General features: G+C 51.8%; 10 protein-coding genes across 10 annotated transcripts; 7 read left to right on the top strand and 3 right to left on the bottom strand.

The window, feature by feature from the left end:
- Window positions 1-304: 304 nt before the first annotated feature.
- Window positions 305-604, top strand: JN550_008337 (uncharacterized protein; the record flags this gene model as incomplete). Its single annotated transcript, XM_049320286.1, has 1 exon — window positions 305-604. The coding sequence occupies one exon, from the start codon at window positions 305-307 to the stop codon at window positions 602-604; it is 300 nt and encodes a 99-aa protein (XP_049169559.1).
- A 2416-nt stretch (window positions 605-3020) lies between these two features.
- Window positions 3021-4354, bottom strand: JN550_008336 (uncharacterized protein; the record flags this gene model as incomplete). The annotated part of the gene is made up of 4 exons (XM_049320285.1): window positions 3021-3433; window positions 3496-3569; window positions 3624-4009; window positions 4067-4354. The coding sequence occupies 4 exons, from the start codon at window positions 4352-4354 to the stop codon at window positions 3021-3023; spliced, it is 1161 nt and encodes a 386-aa protein (XP_049169558.1).
- Window positions 4355-5374: 1020 nt separating this feature from the next.
- JN550_008335 (uncharacterized protein) lies at window positions 5375-6481 on the top strand (the record flags this gene model as incomplete). Its single annotated transcript, XM_049320284.1, has 1 exon — window positions 5375-6481. The coding sequence occupies one exon, from the start codon at window positions 5375-5377 to the stop codon at window positions 6479-6481; it is 1107 nt and encodes a 368-aa protein (XP_049169557.1).
- Window positions 6482-8228: 1747 nt separating this feature from the next.
- JN550_008334 (uncharacterized protein) lies at window positions 8229-10335 on the top strand (the record flags this gene model as incomplete). Its single annotated transcript, XM_049320283.1, has 2 exons — window positions 8229-9137; window positions 9529-10335. 2 exons carry the CDS (start codon window positions 8229-8231, stop codon window positions 10333-10335), a joined length of 1716 nt encoding a protein of 571 aa, XP_049169556.1.
- Window positions 10336-10777: 442 nt separating this feature from the next.
- Window positions 10778-12535, bottom strand: JN550_008333 (uncharacterized protein; the record flags this gene model as incomplete). Its single annotated transcript, XM_049320282.1, has 1 exon — window positions 10778-12535. The coding sequence occupies one exon, from the start codon at window positions 12533-12535 to the stop codon at window positions 10778-10780; it is 1758 nt and encodes a 585-aa protein (XP_049169555.1).
- Window positions 12536-13076: 541 nt separating this feature from the next.
- On the top strand, window positions 13077-13757 carry JN550_008332 (uncharacterized protein; the record flags this gene model as incomplete). Its single annotated transcript, XM_049320281.1, has 2 exons — window positions 13077-13414; window positions 13676-13757. 2 exons carry the CDS (start codon window positions 13077-13079, stop codon window positions 13755-13757), a joined length of 420 nt encoding a protein of 139 aa, XP_049169554.1.
- Window positions 13758-13799: 42 nt separating this feature from the next.
- JN550_008331 (uncharacterized protein) lies at window positions 13800-14666 on the top strand (the record flags this gene model as incomplete). The annotated part of the gene is made up of 1 exon (XM_049320280.1): window positions 13800-14666. The coding sequence occupies one exon, from the start codon at window positions 13800-13802 to the stop codon at window positions 14664-14666; it is 867 nt and encodes a 288-aa protein (XP_049169553.1).
- A 1982-nt stretch (window positions 14667-16648) lies between these two features.
- JN550_008330 (uncharacterized protein) lies at window positions 16649-17783 on the top strand (the record flags this gene model as incomplete). The annotated part of the gene is made up of 4 exons (XM_049320279.1): window positions 16649-16696; window positions 16749-17096; window positions 17157-17430; window positions 17503-17783. 4 exons carry the CDS (start codon window positions 16649-16651, stop codon window positions 17781-17783), a joined length of 951 nt encoding a protein of 316 aa, XP_049169552.1.
- A 1446-nt stretch (window positions 17784-19229) lies between these two features.
- JN550_008329 (uncharacterized protein) lies at window positions 19230-21308 on the top strand (the record flags this gene model as incomplete). The annotated part of the gene is made up of 6 exons (XM_049320278.1): window positions 19230-19446; window positions 19590-19810; window positions 19878-20064; window positions 20131-20652; window positions 20717-21162; window positions 21228-21308. The coding sequence occupies 6 exons, from the start codon at window positions 19230-19232 to the stop codon at window positions 21306-21308; spliced, it is 1674 nt and encodes a 557-aa protein (XP_049169551.1).
- Window positions 21309-21863: 555 nt separating this feature from the next.
- Window positions 21864-23890, bottom strand: JN550_008328 (uncharacterized protein; the record flags this gene model as incomplete). Its single annotated transcript, XM_049320277.1, has 5 exons — window positions 21864-22431; window positions 22484-22606; window positions 22665-22917; window positions 23039-23589; window positions 23697-23890. 5 exons carry the CDS (start codon window positions 23888-23890, stop codon window positions 21864-21866), a joined length of 1689 nt encoding a protein of 562 aa, XP_049169550.1.
- Window positions 23891-24115: the final 225 nt, after the last annotated feature.

Below are 24115 nucleotides of genomic sequence, written 5' to 3'. Positions count from 1 at the left end.
ACGAGAGAGCGCGTCCAAACAAGAAACGACAACAATGCAACGGTCATTGGAACCAAGTCACATATGCCAACGGGTTATGCCGTCCGCGTTGTTGTGTCCTCACTCATGCAGCCTCGATACAGATTCTCCCTATCAGCGCACGGCTAGAAAACGCCCCTCCTCTGTCTCCCTCTCTCTCTCTCTCTCTCTCTCTCTCTACCCCCCCAGCCAGAGCCAGCATCCGAACTCTCGCTAGCGAGGGCAACGGGAGCGCATGGCATGGCTGGGCTTGGGAACCGGTCGGTGAGCTGTCCTTGCATCTCGCATGGCGCAATCAGATGGCAAATGCATGTCGACTTATTTCTCTCGCCGCGCATCGTTCCGCCTTTTCGTGCCCTGGCGCGCCCCAGTCCTGCCAGCAGAGTCGAGCCCGGCAGGTCAAGTCAACTGCATCCTCCGCAAGCCGCAGCCAAAGGGCGACGCTTGCCCGCCGCGCCGCCTAACGGGGGTGCCGCTGGCCAATCCGCGGCCACCACGCTTCAAGGGGCCGAGTAGTCTGCCAACGCATCCAGAGGCCAATCGCCGCCGCCAGCCGACCACCATCTTCGACGTGGACAACCCATAGCTCTCGCCTTCCGCCCAGCCAATTGTGTCTCTCGTCAATTGCCTTCGTGATCGGGTTGGCTGGCCCTCTTGCAGCCAGTCCACTTCTCTCCGGCGCCTGTTCGATAATTGGGCCGTCGATGCACCTCGACTGGCGGGTGATTTGCTGGACTGGCAGAGAGCCAGGCGTCCAGCCTGTATCAGCATGCGGGGGCTCACGCAGGTGTTCACGATGGGTCTCAAGTCGTGACCGACCATCTACTGCAACTTGCTGCTGTGCGCTCCGCTCTTTTCAGTCCCGGATGAACGGTGGCAAGCATTCGCTGGCCGTTCCTTGGTCGCATACCCCTTTCAGCCTTGTACGTCTCCTTGCGCTGCACGTCAGACGCAACTAGCAGCAGTCTGTCGTGGATCTGTTGGGGCAGGGACGTACAGCATAGCTGAAAAGAGATCGTCGAACATATTCCCAACCAACGACCTGGCTGCTGCATTCCCTCTGCATTCTGAGACTCTGAGACCTAGCAAGCATATGACTCCGTTTAATGGGTGACGATTAGCTCTGTGCCAGTGTCGTGATGTAGCAGCTACTCCGTATTCATGAGGTCTGATTATTACGGAGACGAGTGGCTCCGTCAAATCGTTAAGTTGGTTCGGCCAGGCCCTTAACGAAACAGTCACAAAGTCGACAGCCTCGGCCCATTTGGCTGCCATAATACGGCCCGAGCCTGCTCAAAGCCGCCTTGTAGTTTTACGTCACTTGCCTGACGCCCGCAGCAAGCGACTGTCGCTGCAAGAAACACCGCCGCATTACAAGCATCAACCCGGCTCCGTAGCGAGCTGCAGGTCACAAGGCCCGAGTCGGGTGATTGCTTCTTTAAACTTGAATGGTAATAGTTTGGAACCAGGTACTTCTAGATACACTTGTTCGCAACATCAAACCTCACTATCGTCGACCCCTTTTGCTAGCGAGTTGCTTATCTTGCACACCATACTAGCGTTTCCAAGAACACGTGGATGGCCTCGAATGGTCTACGAGTACGTAGTTGATGTTGGGTGGTTGAGCCATATCGAATCCGCGCCTGTCGCCCACAAAGCACAAGAGTCAACCCGCAGCAAAAGCACTAGACACATCAATGGGCCTTACTTGATGGAAGAGTGCAAGGTAAGGTATCATTTCACCGCTGGAGGGATCATTTGAACCATTTGTATGGATAACGAAACGAGAGGACTCGAGCATATGAAAGAAGGTGGCTATGGAAGTGCCTAGGCCGCGATGCACTTCCAGCCAAGACAACTATTAATACTGGAAAGTAGATACAGATAATTGATTGTTGCTTCTTCAAGTAGATCTTTCGGCACAAACGGGGCGAAATCAGAATAAACAACAACCCCTGGCTTGCTCTGTTATTCCGAGTCTCTCTTGACAGAATACCTGCGAAACAACGGATGTCTTGGCTGAAATGATCTCAACAGGCCAAAATCTGAGACTGGACTGACTCTGACAAACGTATTACGATGTTACCACAGCGGAAGACCTCGTCTCTGGCAGCCAAGCAGAAAGTGCCAGCGCAGATTGCTTAGAGGCTGTCGGGTGCAGACTTTTCCTTAGTGAAGGGTATCTGCATTATAATGATATCATCTTTGGGATTCCCCCTTCTATACACTATGCCAACTGCGACTTCTTTCTTCTGGAAGACTGAAATTCCATGTCCAGTGTAGCTTGATCACCAACGACGGCTACATATAGGCTTCGTGTTACTCTGCTGACTAGACGTACCTCCCACTCAGATGATTGCCGTTAATAGATCTTCGATATCAGCTTTCTTTTAGACACGTAGGCATGCCTGAAAGCTGAAGCTAAATGCCAAGCAGCAGAGTCCCCTTTCCGCACGAGATACACGTAGGGCAGAAACAGGCGTGTACTTGAATGCGAAGGCAATGAAGTTGTGTCATAGGCAAATGAGCTGGTGCGAATTACTCTATCTTTGTGATTCCAAATGTGCCACATGTTCTCCCGTGAACTGGCCAGATCTGTGCAAACGTGACAAACTGACGGCTTTTACGAAATCTTTGGGTTGAGGATATTCTGACCACATACTTCAAAGATAGTTTCTTAGACAGGTCAGTCGGTATCGACTTTTAGCTGGCTTTATGCACAGCAACCGTAATCCTATTATATACGCGTGTACTAAGTCTAGAGAAGAGAAGAATTATATCCTAGCCACTCGGCAGATGAGACAGGAAAAGGAGACCCCAGCCACAGGCCAACCTGTCCACTACATTGCAAGAACAGGAAGGCTTTGTCGGTAAGGATGACTCATCCATATGCCTTTATTTTCCTAGTCCGGGGATGTGTAAGCCAAGGGCAGGTGCATTAAGAAGCTCGTGTACGCAGGTGTTGGTTGACGGTGCCAAACATAGCTCCTGAGAAAGCTAGGCTATTTGGGATTTTGAGAAACATGCCACTCTAGATCCGAACGCACGACGATTCCCTGAAGTGGGCGACTGCCGCTCTGCTTATGTTCCAGACCATCGTCTCTTGTCGTGCTCGATACATTGATATGGCGGTCGCTGGCGTATTCACTCGATGCGAAATCGTCGTTCTTGGTGCTCAGTCTCTCGAATGAACCCTCGCCTCCTATCCGGCTCGTCTTTGTTCTGGCTGAGAGTTTGCCCATGCCGTTACCAGGAGTACTCAGATGGTATCCCTCGGAGCCCGCGCGCCTGCTTGACTTCAGAGCATCGCCATAGCGTATGCGTCGGTAGACGGGTACCATGACCGGGAGGCAACCGCTTATGATGCCCGCGTAAATTTCGACCACAGTCGCGACGCCGGAAACCACGAATTGCTCTGCCAGGAGATTAGTGTTGCCCCTTTGACATAAGGAGAGCATCGATCTCTCAGTGGCTTACTAGTGAAGTTCGTGACGCCCTCATTGTACATGGTTGCGGTGAATATCGTGCGCAGGAGACTGGCGGTAAACGCGCTGCGTGTCGTTAGCCAAGATATAGGATCGCTCTGTGTTTTCTGTGACGCTTACATTGCACCTAGTAGGAATACACCAGCAATACCAAGTTTCTTTCTGTTTGTCGTATGTAACTTGAGAATCTCTTGGATCGGCAGGACCAGGGTTGCGAGATCGATAACGCAATTCACGACGGAGTTGCCGAGGAAGAACAGCACCGTGTCAAGGCATTGGGTGCCCGGTGCGGTCTGCAGCTCTGTGTTCCAGAAGGCTCTCAATGGTCTGCACTGAAGCACATTCACTATCTGGATGGCGATTGTCCACAAAATGCATACGGTTCCAAGTATCTTGCAGCTGATCACTACTCGTGAAGTCGGGAATATGCGCCAGTAGAAAGCGAGAATAGAGAGCTTGGCCAACGAGGAGCTGATTCCGTAGCAGATTTCGGCTGCAAAAAGTCCCTAGATGATATTAGGTTGGAGGTGTCACCTATTGGGGAGAATGGAACCAGTGCTTACCTTAAACAAGGCGACAATGTCGCCTGGGTTCTCAACCGCGATGACTCGAATATCTCGCCCAAGACCTCCGTTCACGACCATAACCCCAAAGGCAACAAGCAGCAAATGATGCACCAAAAGTGCTGCCAAAGTCAACCAGTCGTCGTTACCCCAAGACGTTCCAACAAGTCGCCTTGCCCAGAATCTAAGAGCCACGATTATCGTAGTGACAAAGCCCAGGATGGCACAGCCAATCAAGGCTCCTGGACCATTGTTGCTGTGATCTAATGGGGATTCCGTTGAAGACATTGCCTCTCGCCGACGTCTGCGTCGTGCTACTCCAGGTGAGAAGAAGCAGCAGCTGCTTTGAAATCTCAAAGCATGAGCAGTAGATGGACGGCAGGGAGGTTAGAACGCGCGACGAGCTTGACTGCAACATTGATCCCCAACGTTGGGTGTCTTGAAGACTTGCCATGTTGGTGGCTTACATGACTCGCTCGTGGGGAGGCGTCCCTTAGGCTGGCGGGGGCCTGCTCTCCATGAAGCTAGATACTGCGGCGTAGTTGGCGGGTCTGCCACTACAACACAGGGTATTGAAACAGGCTTAACTACGAGCAGACGTTCGAAGATTTCCTGATCGACAGTTTTCGAACTTCACGATCACCTGTTCAAATTAAGAAAACTGCTACGAGTTGACACAGACCGGGCTCTACAGAGTGTCCAATTAAACGAACAAGAACTTCTCACTATCCTTGATATAATCCCTATTATCTTCGCTATTACCGGTCTCTCACCAAACAAAAAAGTATTGGCCAGTGCTCTCCCGATTTATATGTACCGGAGCTGGTCCGGCGACTCGGGGCAGTTTTCTTAGCTCCAACGGTAGGCAAGGTAGGTACCATAATGTGTTAGCTGTGTGGATATATTTGTGGAATCTTGCCACATGCTGTACCTTGCGGCCCGCTGGGTCGGGAATTTTGTCCAGGGTCGGAAAACCATTGCGGACCCTAGTAAGGCAAGTAATCTCCAGTCGCGGCCAGCCTGGCCAAACCCAAGCCTGCTAGTTATTGGATATGCGTCAAACACCAAGACCTGGCCGCAGCAGAGTTGAAAGAGTGTACTCCATTCAATATAGTATATGCATGCATATTGGATACCAAGGGCCAGGGATGCTGTGCATGAGGCCATTCTACGTGGATCCAAGGGTCGTGCTCATGGTGGCCGCAAGGTTTGCTGTGAGATCTATAAAGTGATGACCGACCGGGGCATTGGAGGCCGGGTGTTTCCCACTGAGTTCTGTTCAAATACATTCGTTCCAGGTCTTTTATGATGCCGGCCTCCGAAGGTCACCCGCTGATTGCCTACCAGCCATTCAAACTTCTGTTTCAACTGGCATATGCCGGCACAGTCGTTGCTCGCGTACCTTTATGGCTCGTGGTGGCCTTGGTGCGACCGTTGAGGCCACATCCCAAGTGGACGGTGAAGCAGGCCTTCATGGCTCGAGCCGCCTACGTGCTGCAGGACGTAATCTCGCGTGTCGGCGTGACTGAGAAGCTCTCTCTACAGCCTGGAAAGGAGGGAAACCGTTTCCAAGTTGTCAAACCTTCGACTTCGAACAACTACATTGGACCGTTGGCCTCTTCGGTTCGTCCAGAGACTATTGGAGGAACATGGTTCCCAGAGCGCCCAGATGCCGGTATTTCTTCGAAGCGCGTTGTCTACTATATCCACGGCGGAGCTTTTGTAGTGGGAGATGGTAGGGACGCATTTGCCGGCTTTGCAGGAAACAACATGGTCCAGGGGAAGGTGGCAGACTTTGTCTTCTCCCTTCAGTACCGCTTGTCCGGTTGGTCGGGACAGTCTCCCTTCCCAGCTGCACTGCAAGATGCGCTGACAGGCTACCTGTTCCTCATCCGCGAGCTTGGGATTCCACCGCAGCAAGTTGTTGTCTGCGGTGATAGTGCCGGCGGTAACATCGTGATCGCCTTGCTACGCTACATCCAGGAGTTCGGCGCCGAGTTAGGAATTGGTCAACCAAGGTGCGCAGCTCTGGTGGCCCCGTGGGTGGCGCCCTTCGACTATGTGACAGAGCAAGCCCGAAACAGGAACTCGGATTTTCTGCCCACTTCATTCCTGAGATGGGGTGCGCACACATACGCCGGAAGCTTGCCCGCATCAAACAAGTACATCACACCGTTGGGCAGCCCTTTTACGACGCCAGTGCCCATCTTCGCCAGCGCAGGTACGGCCGAGATCTTTTATGATCCAGTTGAGCGTTGGACCGAGGAGATGAAGCAGATTGAAGGAAATAAGGTCGTTTTCCACGCGGAAGATGCTGCGCTCCACGACACCTTCTTACTTGGTGATACACTCGGGTTTGAGGAGAGTGCGCGAGATGTCATAGCAGCAATGAGGTCTTTTGTCGACGGAGCTTGAGGAGCTCACCTGTACCTATTTATGAGCACGAGATTGTTACAAGCCCGCAGAATCCGGTAGGCTTGGTCTCCACGATGAATGGCAGGACAGGTTCCGTTCCCGGCCAATAGTCGCTGCTGGACTACACATCATGCCTGGAATAGCGAATTGGTACTCGTCAACCCCAGGTTCGATGTTTGCCTTCAAGCCAGAGACCCACATGAAAGTTACTGGCGGTACACCTTGGATCAGCGTCCAAGCGGGTTTTGCTCACTTCCAGATCAGCGGCTACCATGGCGTTGTCGGAGCGGAGATTGGACCTTGGAGCCGCACGTAGCAGGATGGAAATGCCATACTAGCTTATTGAAACGAAACGAATCGAACGTAATGAATTTCCCCGTTCTCAATAGTGACATTAACCTGCTCGTTCACGCTTATGTTAATTAGCTGATCAGGCTTGTCGCAAGCGGCCCGGATGGTCTGGGAGATTCCCGCTAGCACGACACATGGTCTGCCGAACGGCGTGTTGCCGGCCGCAACGATTTCCTGAGAAGGACCGCAAAGCGATTTTCCGGTCGATGTTCTCAATATAGGTCTGTGGCCGGTAGATTATGGAGCCGTGTAGACAGTTCACGGAATCACCCGTAATTTGGCATCACAAGTGACAGCACCTCCTCAGCCCAACCCATCCACTTATCTACGAGGCGAGATTTCACTACGCAGAGGACAGAGAACGGTTCCGGGAACAAAATGTTTGTACTATAGACAGACGTCTTCCACAAGCCAATTGGCACAGTAAGAATCAGGTGCAGATGCAAGAGAATCAAATGATTTTGCAGCTCAGGCACGAACTGACAAGGCAACAAAGGTACCTGACTCGCGGGCCCTTGACATCCCCTGTCAAGTGGGTGCAAAGAGTATGTATGGACATGCGAAGCAACTACCGCAGGATTCCGCACCATGGTGTGTTCTGGCAGATATGGCTAGCCTGGAGACCCCTAAATAATGTACCATTATAAAGCCTGCCGGGAAGGTAGACATGTTGCATTAAAAAGACCATAAAGTAACAGCCGCGCGATAGTTTGAATAAGTCTAGGAAACCTTTCATCTATTCTGCAAAGGAAGAGGCAGAGAACAAAAAGCCAACCCATGCTTCCTTTATCACTTTCTACAGTGTATGTCTTAATCAGTACCTCCCTCCGCTTACATCACAGGGTCTAGGGAAGTGACAAGTGCGTATCAGTTCCAATTTGTCCGAGCCCCACAGCAACCCTGGCTAGTAGACGGGGCAAGAGGATGCCGCTAATATCAAGGTTCAACGCTTTAATTACATTGGGAACTGGAACGGGTTGCCAACCTTTGCTCTGGGGCAGTCAGGGCCGCCCGCAACTGGACCGCACAGCTCCAAATGAGTTAGCAGAGACTGTCTTGCACTGGAAATTCTGCATGGCTAATTAATTGACAGTCAGCCCATGATCGCGGGTATGAGTTGTTCTGTGGAGAAGATCTCTTCCACCACGTGAGCCTATTCTTTGTGACAATGGCCTTGTGTATGGCTTCAAAGAAAGTATGAGCAGTCCTGTTGTTTTGCACACTAGATTTGCATCCAACAAATGCGTTGAATTGGGGTATAAAGGGAATAATATGTTTTTGATAAGCAGTATGTATTGGCGTTTCAATACGATATTCAAAGTATAAGATGCTGCTGATGAAGGCACCGTCGAGTGGTGAGTCTCATTTGGAAGTCCAAAGTAATATTGCAACAACCATGGCACCAACATACGAAAGGTTTATCGAAGGCATGACCACGCGGCGAGAAGTCTACCGCCGCGTATGTTACCCAACAAATGAGCATGAAGAGACGCGGACCGTTCTCCCAATAGACTTTTGGAAGTACAAGACTCGCGGTCATAGTTGGTCGGGGGAAGAGGCCGTCCAGTTGATGATTTCCCATGCCAACCTTTCGGGGCCTATGGGTGCCATGCGACTTGCCGCATTCCGCGACGCCTTCAACGAAGACAATGCGTACTTCGAGTCTCAAGGGAACCTGAACGACCTCAACGGGCGAGTGCTACAGACGTACGTGGCGGCATTCGACGGCCTCTTTTTCCAGGGTCTGTTCACTAATCCTCGGTTCTCGCGCTCCATTCCCGAGCTCGGCCAGCCGTGGGCCCAGGGCCGGAATCTGTTCGACTTATGCTGCCATCACTCGGCCGATCCCCGACCTGATTCGCTGATCACAGCCTTCTGGCACACCGCAAGAGGTAAGATAGGCATGTATACGCGTGTTAACCTGCCCAATGATGCCGGGAACCTGGAGCTCCCATTCGGCACCGTGATAAAGACCCTCTTGCACGAACTAACCCACGCCTTCATGGCCATCTTCGTATGGAGCAATCGCTCAAGTCATTACAGGTATGACGTGCTCGGGAAAAGACTTGACGGCCATGGCATGGCATTCTGGGCCTTCCTAAAGTTCACCATGGGAAAATTGATGAAGATTCTGCCTGATGTTCCATTCTTCGAGCTGGAGTATAAGAAGGCAGTCGGTGAAATGGCTTCGTTGAAGCTCATGAGAAGCATTGGCGCCCTCGCTGAGAAAGGCATGCCACCGGTGCCGCGTGATACTAGCCCGTCCCCACACACTGGTGGCATCTTTGACCACCCAGTCCATAGGGTTAGAGTGAGACTTACACGCAGAGCCTCTTTTTGATAAGTAGACGTCAATAAGTGTCGAGGTAAGAAAGTAGCGATGACTCCTAGTCCGGTCATCAGAGCCAGATTGACAACTGGGCTTTTGACCAACCAGTTTGAAAAGCGTAGTATAGTACTCTTGAATTCAATTTTTATCTTTCATCTTGATGCTTCCTTTGAACACAAAAAAGGATATACAATGTTTCAGACGCGAAATAACGCTAACAAAGGGGATATTGGGGTACATGTTGAACAAAGAACCATTTGTCCTAAACAACATGCTTTGGGTCTAGCTACCCTGAAAGACATTCTTTGTTTTATCACCAGGCAAGAAAGCCCCCTGACAGCATCAACATAACAAAAACTTGGACTAGTTGCCTCACAGGCGATACATCAGATTCCAGAGGAATAGACTGAGCACCAAACTTTTCCGAAAGAACACTTACATACGCAACGGAGAAATGGGCAAGGCCGGAAAGAAACCGCGGAGGCACTCGGAGACATCGGCCAGGCCGCAACTGGCCCCTCCGCCCGCCGTTCCCAAGGAGGAAGTCCAGCGGGAAAAGACGCTGCAGGAACTCGGCCTGGAGGCCATCGACGCGGTCGAGGACGCGTTGCCGGAGGAGAGGGCGGCGCTGGCCTTGGCCATCTCGTCGCGGCGGATGCGGGAGATCGAGGACACCATGACCGAGGCCCAGAAGGCGCTCTACGACCGCAACAACCAGGTCTACCAGGAGAGGGTAGTGTACCTGGAGTACAAGCTCAAGAACATCCACAAGGACTATAAGCGCTCGCAGTCGTACATCGACGAGCAGAAGGCGCCCGCCGGGCAGCAGAAAGAAGCCGTGCCGCCGCACATGGTGCCTCTCCCCGACGATGATGATATTGGCGAGGGGGGGAAGGAGCAGGAGGGGGATGGCGCAGTCCCTCCGCCGGCGGCCGCTTGCCAGCAGGGCGATACGGCGGCCGAATGGGTGACCTGGTGGGTTCTGATCCCGCTGTACATCTTCGCCGTCGCGGTCGTCCTGGCCGAGGGCGTAAAGTACGCGGCGTGGATGCGGCCCAACGACGTTAGCCGAGCCATGTATACCGAGGATTGGCACTACTTCGTCGTTCCCGTACCGCAGCTGGTGTGGTTTGGGGAGTGGGTTGGACTGATCTGGGCGTTCTGGTTTACCTGAGACTTGAGCTGCGATGTTTTCGGAGAGAACAATTTTTTTGATGGGAGGAAACGGGGGGCTGATGAAAATATGATTTGTAGGAATAGAATCTTGCTTCGCCAGATATGGGATGGTTTGATGCTGGTGTTCGTGTTTATTGAAGTTCGTGTATCACTTTTCATGTCAAGAGATTGCGCTGAATTCCACTTCTAAGTTCCTTGTCTTGTAATGGCAATGATCATTAAGTTTCCGACACGCAAGTCATTCCACGGACCATGATATTCGCTAGTGTACATCTAGCTGGTTCCATTGCGCACCTATTGTGCATTGTACTCAGAACGCCTCAAAGCAGAATACCACCCAGCCGTTAATGGTATCACCCTGTTCCCCTTTTACCTTTCCCCTGCATTTTGATATTGACCCTTCATACGCTATGTACAACGTTCCAATCTCAAGATATCACTCATGCTTCTCTACCAAACCTCACGTCAAATCCTTTGAGGACGCTCATGATACTCGCCGTCTCGACCTCAATGGGCGGGCGTCGGCTGCTGCTCTCGCCAACCTCCTGAGGTCGTGGTACTGCACGTAGCCTGGGCAGCCAGGAGCTGATATCGTCTGCGGCCCTCTCAAAGTTGCGATGGCTGGAGATAGTCTTGTACGCGTCTGCACACGAGAGACCGACACTTGGTCCAGACGTGACGCTGGGCTTACTCTTGCAACAGCCACCGCCGGCGGAACCACCACAGCAGCCGCCGCCAGCCTTGGAAGTACCGCCTTGCTTCTCGAAGTTGGCTGCAAGACTGCGGCAGAAAAGACCCGACTTGGGATCGGCCAGACATTGAGCACAAGTACCGGGGCCATTCGGTCCACATCCACCACTCTTATTGGAGGAGCGGGACGGGGCGGGCCTGTTGAGACTGGAGAGGCGTGGAAGCTTGACGGCCCCCGTAGAGGTGAACTCCATTGGCGGAGGACCAACGTCGCCGTCTGATGGCGGGGGTGTTTGGACCTGCGACCCCATAGGTGCTAATGACTGTGACTCGGCGGCGGCAGCGGCGGCAGCTTCAGCACACATGCAATATGTACCTTCCGTACAGAAGCCACATGAGTCACGCGGCGGAATGGCGATGGGCGGAGGGAGAGGCTCTGGTATCGTTGCAACGGCCGATGCTCCCTTCTTAGAGAACATGGCGGTGAAGTCGATCTCGTTCTCACTGTGGCTTGGCTTGTGTCTCTTTTCCTCTGGTTCGAGAGGCGAGATTGAAGATGGTCTTCGCTTGAGGTCTGGTTCTGTATTGGTTGATGGGTTCAGAGCGGCTTCGAGGCATTCGCACCTTGTCCCGAGGCTACAGTTGCCACAGTCCACGACGTGACCGGCAGTGGAGAGGACCTCGTCAACACAAACGCAAGGGCCATTCGGGTCACAGCCGCCGCAGCCGGCGTCGTGGGGTCTCCGGTCCGAGGACGAATCAGAAGGGTTGGAAGGAGATATCAACTGGGATATAGCAAACGCGGAATTCCTGTGGCCAGAATGGGTGCTGGCGATGCTGCTCCGTGGTGTGTGGTGCTGGGAGAGGGCAGCGTGCAGTCCGGGAAGGCTGTTATTCCGAGCGGATGCACTTGCTTGCTCATCACGAAGTCGCCTCCGCATGGCCTCAAGCTCGTTTGCAACTCGGCCCCGCTCTGCACGCTCCTTATCGAGAAGGCCTTCCAGGGCCGAACATCGATCCCGCAGATTGTGAACCTCGGTATCCATACCCTGGATGTGCTCGTGGAGGTCACGCTCGACACGCTCGTGCTCCTGGCGCTGCTCGTCGAGCAGCTCCTCCAGCTCACCTACTCGAGCGGCCCTACGTTCGCGGAATGCCCTCTGTGCTGCACGGTTCTGAGCCTTGCGCTTGGTGGGAGGTGTGTCCGTGGCGGGCTTCCTACCGGGCTTCGGCCGGGGCGGGATGACCCATTCCTTGCTGGTGATGGAGTTCTTGGCCGGTTGGCACTGCGGCCCTGGGGTGGACGCCATGGTCGCGATAGTCACAGGACCATTGGCTGCCGGCTTCATGGCCAGTTGGGGAGTCGATGATGTAGGCGTAGATGCGCCAGAGCCCGGTGATATTTGTAACGCCGAGCCAGGGGACGAGGCGGCTGATACGGGTGGAATGGCCAGCTTGCCTGGCCTGGTAGCCCTACCAGACGATGCAATGACAGAAGGACTTGCCATTTTGCCTAACTTCTCAGCCTCCGGTGGAAGTGGTTCATTCGCTGGGCACTATGGGAAACGTGCATGCGGCTGTCCGGATGGTTAAACGAGACGCTCGGTACTCGGCTCCGTCGGGTCCAATGAGAGTCCGGCTTCCCGTCGATAAGATGTTTTTGACGACGACGACGACGACCACAACAATTGAGTGACTGACGCCAGTCGATGGTTTGTGGGAGAGTGCAAATGTGGTGCAAAACAGCACGGATGGTGGCCTGTTTGACTATGCGCAGCCCTGGCCCAGGTGCGTGCCGACCCCAGTGCTCAACTCGGAGCTGTCCTCGGCGCCGAATGAAAGTGCCTCGCTCAGTCCGCGGCAATCGGTGCAGTGCAACAAGGCCCAGGTACGACCAAAGAGGAGCAAGGGTCAAAGATAAGCCCGAAAGAGCGGCAGGGGAGGGCTCTATTAATGTGCAGACGAGCGCGCGGGCGTCAGGAGCTGCCGCAGTGCCGGCGCGATGAGAGGGGTTTGCGCGCGGGTGGGCATGTGTGGGATGAGGCAGAGATGGGAACGGATCACAGATCGACTGATCAGATTGATAAGATTATGCCGGGGGCCCAGCTGAAGGTCGGCCCTCGCTCCACTTGGCGTGCCGGTCGAGGGATGATGCGTTTTCGTGGGCTTGAAAATTTGCTCAATGTCGTCGCAGCGGTGGAGATGGGCCTGCGAGACAAGCGAGACGATCGGGCACATTCGGGCTGGCTGACGCTGGTTGGCGCTGGCTCGTCACCTTGTCTGCCCACGGCCAAGAGCGACACCGGACCCGGCGAGAAGCACGCGACGAAACTCGGTGAGCCGGTTTGGCCAGACCCCACGGCGGCCACGAGGCGCCATTCACCGAGGTGAGCCTCGGTGTGGTGGGGTTCGGGTTCTGCCACACCTCCAGCCCCAAGCCGGATGGGGGGGCAGACGGTGTGGTTGGAGACGCTCAGATTGTCTATCAGAGAACAGAGTCGTCGTCGTGTCTTTTTCCTTGTCCAAGCCAGCCGCAACTCCCGTTCTAGCCCGTTGCTTCTGGCCCTCATCTACCGATAGAGCTTACTGTAAACTGCGTTTCCCCGCACCCATATTATCCACTAAACCGTCGTACTGAGGCCACATAGCCGCTTCCGCGCCCCAGCCTCGACATCCACTTACACGTGCCAGACGCCGGGCCCAAGCAGCAAGGGCCCGCCAGACCTGTGAAAGGGATCGCTCCACGTCCACGTCCATGTCCATGCTGCCGTGATGCCCCCTCAGACACCGCTGTCGCCGGCCCGGCCCATCTCATCACGCACATTCAACCTCCCCTCTAGCTCCTCGTCGTCAGATGCCGAAGATGACGACCCCAACGCGCTCCCGTTCCCAACGGCGCTACCGCGTACCGACTTCCTGTCGCCCGACTTCGACGCAGCCGAGTACCTCTCTTCGCTGCCGCACCGCCATCAGACCCTGGAAGACCTGCGCTCAGACCTGAGGGAACGGAGTGCTGCAATATCAGCCGAGCTGCTAGAGCTGGTCAACGCCAACTACACGAGCTTCTTGAGCTTGGGGAGCGAGCTCAAAGGCGGCGAGGAGAGGGTTGAGGATGTAAGAGTAGGGCTGCTCGGCTTCCGACGCGCAGTAGAAGAGGTCAAGGGCCGCGTGGGAGAGCGAGGGCGGGAGGCAGGCAAGCTAAACCAGGACCTGACCGACGTGCGGAGAGACATCGAGGCTGGGCGGCGCATACTGGAATTCAACGACAGGCTGGAAGAATTGGAGAGCAGGCTGGCCATCAGCGGAGCTGCCGAGCCTGATAGCGACGAGAGTGAAGATGAGGACGAGGAGAGCAGCGACATCATAGGCACAAGTGCCGCCAAGCTTGCCGGCCTCGCCAAGGACTACGCAAGCCTCGACAACCTGGCGGACATAATAGGGCGAGATGTGCCCCTGATCAAGAAAGCGACAGAGAGAATGTCCAAATGCCGAAGCACAATACTACTCGATCTTGGGACGGCGCTGAAGGAGTCCAAGAAGGCAGGTGCCGCAGGCCAAAGCAAGCTGCTGAAGCTAATGGCCGTGTATAACCTGATGGATGCGCAGCTCGAAGCAATAAAGGTCTTGAAGGGGACTTGATGCGAAAGATAGGAGGAGCTTCGTAGTAGCATGATATGATGACCATTTGCTGTTCTTTGAGATCAGCAGAATTTACAGCAAGTCCACATCCCGTGTTAGGGGCTCAGAATCCGGGTAAAAACGAGAACTACGAGAAACGCCCTGTTCAATCCGCGATCCCAACCGGACACCGCAGAGACAGATGAGAAGTATGTGTAATACATTCACAGATTGAACGCCTAAAGTGGAGTCTTCCGTCTTTATACTCTATACCCATATGAAACTTTACTCAATTCCACGTGATGAAACTCACTCTTCATTCTGTTCTCGACGGGTTCCCGATCCCTTGTTTACCACACTTAAGTCACCAAGTGACAGCTGTACATCGATGCCAGCTTCAACCCGCTTCACCTTGAGTCTGTGGGCTTGCTGTGCCCATAGAAACAGATCTTTCTACGCGCTGTCTTATTGGAGAAACTTTTCAATACGCAGGGCTATGAATGCAAGCATAATGCTTCAAGATATATAATTGACCGGCGCTTTTCTTCTTCGAGTCCTTGATTTCGAAACAATCCAAAGAGTCTCGCAATCTCTATGGAGCGTCTATCATCTTCGGAGATTTGACCAATCAGTCCGTAAAAAGTATCCCAGAAACTTTGTCGGAGCCGTAAATGACCTGTATGAAAATGCCAGTTATCCATAGTCTGAACTCCAAGAAAGACCTCTAGAGTTCCGAGAGAAACGCCAAAAGGAGCAACTATAGCATCAGCCCAGTCTACAATGCCCGTTATTCGGCCTGTACACGCGTCCACATGTATGTTGTTCTCCAAAAGGTCGTCGTGCTGTAGAACAACAGGATAGCTGGGTCGAAAGAGAAGCGGAAGCCCTTCGCGGACTTCATTCAGCTTCCCCAGAAGTCGTGAGCGTAGCTCCAGAGCAACCTGATCGAGTATCTGCGAATACTCAATGAGCAACCACGGGTTTCCTCCCGTTCAAATCTATTCCGACTGATCCATGGAGAGGCGAAAAACCTTGACAACACTTAGAACCAATACAAATTCCTCTTGGCAACCGTGTCTATGGCAAACCTTGCGAAATCTTGCACAGACTGATGTAGAAGAAGCTCCATATTTAGTTCAAATAGCTGATGTCTGATTTAACAAAACGCAGAGCCGGATACCAGATTCGAGACGTAGATGTGGCTAGTCCCGAGTATGCCTCTGGGCTCGCAATGAGGAACGACATTGCCATAGAGCTTTCTTGCAAGCTCGACTATTTCTATTTCTAGACCTGCAGACCGGAACTGAACCACTTGGTTCGCTAGTTGGCTGGCTACAGTATAGCTTTGTGCACCTTGTACTGGAGTGGCAGTTGCTGGACTTCTCATGATTTCTGCGGCAACTCGATCACAATCCTCTCTCGTGATAGGCGCATGGCGCTCGAAGAATTTGGAGATCTGATAGCTGGATAAGCGCTCGTACGCATCCAGCTTTGGTGTGTATTGAGTGATGTCCATTGAACCTGCAAGGCTGAAGAGCAAGTGGTAATCAGCCAGGGATTCAGCTGCAGCTTGACAGTCAGCCTCATACACAGGTCAATCCAGGAACAGAAGTGTTGATAATCTCAATATTGCGAAATCTCGGCACAGAGAGCCTGGTTGGTGCGAACAGGCGTCCCTGAAAGATTATCCCACGTTTTGAAAGCTTGGCGTACACAATATAGTTGCAAGCCTAGTACCCCGCAGTGATAAGCAAGGGCTGAAACACCGCGCTCTTTGACGGCTTATCCGCACGCACATGCGTGCCGTAGATCTCGGCAATTTGTGTAGCCTGTCTCGCTCTTTGTCAATCTGTCCTTCGCGTACCGACCAACCTGCAATTATCGGATTTACGAGCGGCTTTCGGGGATATCAGACCCCGCTGTAAGGGATAAATGTAACGCAAGAATATATTTATAGATTTTGCCATTCTGTTCGAACCTGAACTTTCCTTGGCATCGATAATATGGCAGATTTCAGACATTTCGCGCACCCAAACCCAGAATGGGTAGAGGTAAGCACAGTGGGCTGGCTCTCACATGATACAGACCTTTTGACCTTATTAGTTTCCGCGAAACCTCCCCCCGGGTACAAAGACTTGTGGCTTGTCCCGGGAACGCGACGAAATAAGACCGCAGCATGGCCTGACGATTGAGGAGTTTGAAATCAATGCTCGTGACGGTTATCCCATCAGATTACGTACCTACCGAAAGCAAGCATGTCATGATGCTCTTCCGTTGCTCCTTTACATGCACGGTGGTGGCTATGTCACCGGATCTCTCGAGACGGATGACGTGCCGTTGCGCGCTGTAGCGTTGCATGTTGATGTTATGATTGTCAGCGTCGAATACCGCCTTGCTCCAGAACACAAGTTTCCTGTCGGATTCGAAGATTGCTTTGATATAGTACGGTGGGTGAGTGAACGATCAAAACAGAACCCGCACAATATGATGCCCAGATGCTCATGCTTGTAGGCTGCCTCACTGGACGGCCAGCAGAGACTGAATGTCGACCTTTCAAAAGGCTTCATCTTGGGCGGTACATCGGCTGGAGCCAACTTCACAGCCGGTATATCTCACCTAGCGCTACGCGAAGGCCTTTCACCTCGTCTGACCGGTCTTATTTTCCTCGCTGGAAGCTTTTGCCACCCGGATGTTCGACCCGAGAAATATCGCGACCAGATTCTCAGTATCGATGAAATCAACGACGCCCCAGGTCTAACGAGAGATTCGATTAACTTGTTTGCGAGTAAGTCAGGAGATTTAGGAATTTCCTTGCTGCATCTATGTATGGTTAAGCTAACCACTGTGTCAACGTAAGGCAAGTATGCCGCGCCTCCAGAAGATCTCAGACTATCTCCCCTACTCTTTGATTCACACAAGGATATTGCGAAAAAGGCATATTTTGCTGTGTGTGGATGGGATCCCAGACGGGACGAAGGATTGCTTCTGGAACGATTGCTACGAGAAGAGGGACTCTCCACCAAGATTCATGTTTATACAGGATTGCCACATGGTTTTTGGGGAGTTTGTCCAGATCTGCCTGTTTCGAAGACATGGCTGCAGCATCTTCTAGAAGGTATCTCTTGGCTTCTTGAATAATGTATAGCGGGGTTTGGCCACAATGATCTGGAAACGATACCGTAAGCTGCAATTAAATGTGATACTGTTAAACGGCCCAACAAAAGGACGAATCTGTCACAATGCGTCTCTCAAAAGCACCATGTGTAGTTGATTGCTAACCTTGAATGCTTCACACCTTGTACACCTGACTTACACCCTACTTGCAATCCACCAGAAGCTAAAACACCATTTTACTTGGCGTGCTGGCAATGACCGGAAAGACAATCCATTCAAGACAAGACCCTTTTTTTGCTTCCGCGTAATGGCTCCGATATCCGGTAAAGAAAGTGAAAATTCAGCATGCTACGCATATATCTTGTGCCTCCCCATTGAATGTGGCGACCAATATGTAAACGCCCACGCACCGTACGATTCAATACCGTCCTATTATGTAAATTTACAAGGGCCAAGATTGAGTTGCGTTGTTTTTGGCAAGGGTCCTCTCTTCTGCAGGTCTTGGCAACCACGGGCCTTGTCGTCACATGAGAGACTGGAAATTCGAGGCAATGACCTGCGCATTTCACATACCACAAACAGGCACCAGGTGTATAGCCTTTTACAGGATATATTACATGACAACTCAAGACACGGGCGATTCAAACATTGGAAGAAATGGCGGGCACTTGACGCGGACTTTGAGTCACACAACATTTGCGACATAAAGGCTGACGCAAGACACAAGAAAATCTTCGTTTGGCCGTGATGATCCATTGAGCTGCGGGGTAAAGAACGTCGTCTTTCAACTGTGGATGGGCCTCACTAACACCAACGCGGTTTGGGCAGTTGATTTCAGGTACGAACACTAGGCAAAGTTTGTGCAGCTTCCATGGCACCATCGGGATCATCAGGGCGATATCGGCGTTATCTGATGATCAGATAAGATGGATCTGCATAATCAAAACTGGGCTTCGGGATTCTTGGTTGGCTAGCGTTGTGGTCGCCAAGGCCACCCACATGGGCTCTGGTGCCTTGCACGATATCTGATTCGCAAATCCATCGGCGTCTTCAGTATTGTGGGTAAATGTACTCGTACACCCCGGGCAAGGGCAGCTTTGTTAAATGGCTGTCCTTGAATCCCACTTGGAATTCAGAGACAGTCTGACATGGGGTATTGCTGCGTTCCGGGGCTCATACCTCTGGGTATGCCCAATCAGTGCTGAGCGGAGTTGGGCCTTCACGGTGCTAAACAAGTATCATTCATTGGGTGATCGCCTGCTTCGGGGTTGCTGATTAGGGCCCACGAGGCAGCTCTTCGCGGATGTTGCATCGAAAGATGGGATTAGCAGGGTTGCGGTTATGTCACTTCCCATGCAGGTGCACCTCGAGCGCGACAATTTTTTCCCATCTCGCGAGCTTGCGACCAAATCTTTCCGCCTGTCGGCCGATCCTTAACAGTACTGAATACTGAAGGCTGGAAAAGACAAGATGGCCGTGCTCGAACAGCTCTTTGCTCACTGGCAATCTGCCCTACTTGCGATCATCCCGCTCTTTGCATATTACCTGCTACAAAAGCTCAAGCCAAATCAAAATGACGTCAAGAGATTCGCCGATTTCCCTCAACCCGAGGAGCCCGACAAGACGAGAGGACATTGGCCATGGATCGAAAAGGCTGCGGGCGAAGGCGAGGCGGGAAGGTCATTTGGTACGTATAGGTCTGCGCGAGCAAGCTCTTTGAGAGTACTACTTGCACATGGGCGGGCTCAAAGCGGCACCTGGCCCGGATTATGGGCTTGTAAGAGAAAGTGGGAGAGAAATAATTCTGTTAACGAGACGGTCTTCCTCCAGATATAATCTTGTATGAGCAAGCGAAGAAACTTGGGTACCCGCCGGTCTTGCTGGTTGATTGGAGGCCAGTTGAATCATTCGTCCTCTTGTTCATTTTCAATAATAGTGTAGCCGAGCAAGTCACCAGAGCCACCAAACAGTACAGCACTAGTGTGCCTAAGCACCCGGCGATGCAGGACTTGGCTCCCTTGGTTGGTTCCCGATCACTTGTCACACTGGATGTAAGCGTTTGCCCCGACACATGCAAGCCAAGAGAGGCTTTGAAGTTGACCGACTGATGTTGAAAAGGGCGACGAATGGAAAGGTCTACGGAAGCGCATCCTTCCGGGGTTTCAACCTCAGCATCTTTTAAGTCTCGTTAAAGTCATATTGGACAAGAGTCAATACTTCATAGAACATTTGGAACGGCTAGCCGCATCCGGCGAAGAGTTCGCCGTTGACGAATTGACCATCAACCTATCGTTCGACGTTATTGGTAAGCATCCATGACCACTACCTAGGAGCAGTGACTTCCAACGTGTACACTAACTTAAAGATAAAGGCATTGTAACATTCGACATGGACCTCAACGCTCAGATACCCGGCCAACAAAGTCCTCTGTTGACAACGTACCGTGAGCTGTCGCATGCCTTCGTCAAACGGGATAACTCGAAGCACTGGGTCCGAAGATACTTCTCAGAGAACGAACGGCAGATCAGAAAGCTAGACAACAAGCTAGACGCCATACTGAAGGAAAATATCAAGAGGGAACATGCGAAATTAACGAAAGGCGATGCCACAGCGTCTCGTAGTGTAGCGGCGCTCAGCTTACACGGTATTAAGAAGCTCACCCCGGAGATTCTCCAGCAAACGAGTGATACTTGTCGAGGCTTTCTATTCGCTGGGCACGATACGACAAGTATCTTGATGCAGTGGATCTTTTACGAGCTGCATAGAAGCCCACACGCTCTGAAAGCTCTGACGGAGGAGCTTGACAGCGTGTTTGGACCTGATACGAACCCTTCGACCATCATTGCTAGACTACTGGCTCCCGGAAACGGAGAGCTCATGGGAAATCTGAAGTGTAGGCTTCTCTTCTTTCCACCAATCATAGTAATGCCCCTTTAGCTAATTCTAATTGTTGACAGATACCGATGCAATCATCAAGGAGACTCTCCGACTGTACCCACCGGGGACCACAGCTCGACTGGCGCCCGAAGGATCCGGCACTACGTTGATCATGCCTGACGGAAAGCAGTTGGTGGTTGACGGTCTTGTGTTGACTCCTAGGGCCTACGTCATTCAGCGAGACCCTGCCATCTTCGGCGAAAGCAAGGACGATTTTGTACCTGAGCGCTGGCTTGGACCAGAAGCTGCAAACATCCCGGAGAGCGCGTGGCGACCATACGAGAGGGGCCCTAGACGCTGCACTGGCTCGGAGCTTGCAAACATGGAAGTCCGGGTGGTTCTGGCTTGCATTGCGAGACGATTCGAATTCGTCAAGATCGGTCGCGGAGAGTTGGAATTGGATGAGGATGGAAGTCCCATCCTGAACGAGAAGGGCTATTACAAGACGAAATCTGAGATGTATAGTGTGAGTGCTCAGCCTCGGAGTGTCCTACAATTCTTAGAGCCTTCAGCTAACATTTTTGTTACTAGACTGACGTTGTAACCGCCAAACCGGTTGATGGAATGAAGATGAAAGTCAGAATCAGCGAACGGGCAAAGGCAACCGTATGATGGCAGGCAACCTAAACACTGCGTCTTCAAGTAAAAGTTTCTCGAGCTTCAACGCTCAGTTAGAACATCTAATCGCTACAGAGGCCAGCACTCAGTGCTTGCAATACTTTAAGTCATACGTTGTACCTTGAGGCATTCCAGTCAAAGGAGGGGAACCTATCGAACAGCTTCAAAGCTTATCATAAACCTCAATAGCGAAGGCGATATGTTATTGCCATCCCCTCACATGACCGACTATTGTGCCAAATTAGGTGCCCGCCTAAGCAGTGTATCAAAACTCTCTGGGGGCAGCGAGTTCGGGTTACAATGAGTCATAGCAGCAATAATAACTCATGCTAAAGTATCATTGACTCAGTTAGCTGAAAGCAGTCATATGAGAGATGCGAAAACACCCTGTGATTCGCTCGCTAATATGCGTGCTTGAGTGACTAACTAGGTCTATTTGCTAGATTAAAGCCCTGACAGGCAAACAACCCTTAGAGTCATAGTGTTCGGAACCTACGTCATCTCGTAAAAGAGTCAGAGAATCCCATGATGCGGCCTAACCCAGCCTGTTTAGAACACGTTGCCACGCTCTTCCCTCTCTTTTGCCTCCATATCCTTGACATTGATGTTTCGCCATAGAAGTACAGTAATGATCATCAAAGGCGTAAGGGCAGAACCGACGATGACCATTTTCCTACCAACGTCGCCATAGGCAGCAATGACACCATCACGTATGGGGTGCCCAATTGGGTACTGCATCTGCAGTGTGATGTCTCCAAATATCTTGAATGCGTCGGACTTGCTGTCCTCAGGGAGATACTCGGCAAGTTTGTATGGAAGCATGTTTGTCCACATGCCTCCAGCAATGGCAAAACCTATGGCAGATCCAATAGCAGTGAACAAGTTATGGATCACAAGGGACAAAGCGACGTCTTTATGCTTGACTGCCGCCATGACAGCAAGTCTTGAAGTGTCCGTGAGCAATGCACTGCCAAGTCCCACAAGTACCTGACACATTGTAATGTAGCCCACATAAGCCGATGGTGTCCTGAAGTATGCGATAAGGGCTGTTCCAAGCAGATAGATGGGGATGGCTGCCAACGCTGGGTACTTGACATGGCCAGTGTAGCGGATATATCTATGAACAATTTAGTGATAAACTTGTCAAAAATGGGTACAGAATTTCTCACAGCCCAACGAATGGTCCAATAAAGTACGAAGTCAGTGCAAGGCCGTTGAGTACATAGTTAGAATCTCTAATGCTCAAGCCATGGACCACCTGGAGATATGAGCTGTAGTAAGCGTTCCAAATACTGCGAGCACAAGTCAGCCTCCTTCTAACGGGATATATCAAGGGAACTGTGGTCATACAATATCGTCATGAACATGAGGGCATGTGTCAGTGCCGCGTTCATGACTGTTCTATCCTTCAAGACCTCGAATGGGAAGAAATTGATCGGCGTGAAATATTTCTCCCAAACCAGAAATGCGGCCAGGCAAGCCAGACCCAATATGATCATGACGATGATGTGAGGGCTTTCCCATCCGGCTGTTGAATACGCTACTAGGCTGAATGGAAGGAGGAACAGGATGAATCCAGCCGCAATAAGTGTCATGCCAACCACTTTGAAAGACGTCAGTAAACTATTTACTAGCAATGAGCAGAAAAACAAACTGGGACTTACCATCGAAATGCAGGAAATAATACTTAGTAGACTGCATTATAGTACGCCCTGATCGCTTACGGACTATTCCAGCTTTCTGCGCCTTGCGTTCCTGAAAGAAGAGGATGCAGATCACAGGGATAGAGGAGCCAATGAGGATGATCGACCATGCTCCGAAGGCCCATCTGAAGTTTGAGTATGTGTAGAACAGTTGGGCTATTTGCGGACCTGCAAAGGTAGAAGCCAAAACTGGAGTGCCATTGAGAGTTAACATGATCATTCTGTTCCTCAGAGTGGTGATATCAGCGACGAAGACCTCTAGGACGAAGCCAAGCGCTGCCTTTCCAACCCAGTAAAATACTTGAGCAGCAACGTAGGTCTCCACATTCTGGCAAGCTGCCTTCATTACCATACCCAAGACAATGAGTACAATAGAACCAATGAAACCTTCGGTACGGCCGCGAAGATCAATGATCTTGCTCACGGGAAGCAATACGACGCCCGCGATGATTCGCGAAGGTATGTTGATGTTGGCGAGTAAGCCGTGTTTCGAGAAGAAGGACGTGATGTACGGAGAAAGAGCGTCTTGGACGGACGAAAGCATATCTACCACGAAGCACAGAAACCAGATCCTGGTATTTTAGTGTCAGTAAGTCGTAAAACAATGTCAGGCTCGCAAATAGCGCGTAGCTATCCCTGATTGGAAAATATCTCAGCAAGGACTTGGACAAATACTCACAGGGCAAATGTCGTCCATAACATCTGTTTGGTCCATAATTTAGTAATTGCTTCAACCTGTTCAACACCTTCGGGTATGGAAGCTTCATCTTCACTGCCCTTGAACCCTTGTTCAGGCGCTTGAGTGACATTGTGCTCAATACCCAAAGGTTGCTTCGGCTCTGCTACGAGCTCTGGAGAGGTCGGCTGTGCCATTTGGAGCTCGGAATGAACCAATGTCGTTAGGTGGTGGGACGAACAAAAAAGACAGAAACCCCTTTCTTGGCCTAGCGATTTGGACTGGGCGATGGGGATCTGCATGCAGCAGACAGTTCATGTATATATACGCAAAGCTACTCTACCCTCCATGTTTGGACGATAGCGGCTAGACCATGCCGAGTGGTTGCTATTGCATTGGCATGCAGATTCACACACGAAAGG

The sequence above is a fragment of the Neoarthrinium moseri genome (genome assembly GCF_022829205.1).
Source record: "Neoarthrinium moseri strain CBS 164.80 chromosome Unknown scaffold35_Wmoseri_CBS_16480, whole genome shotgun sequence".
NCBI lineage: Eukaryota > Fungi > Ascomycota > Sordariomycetes > Amphisphaeriales > Apiosporaceae > Neoarthrinium > Neoarthrinium moseri.
This window is presented reverse-complemented; position numbering and strand designations above follow the sequence as displayed.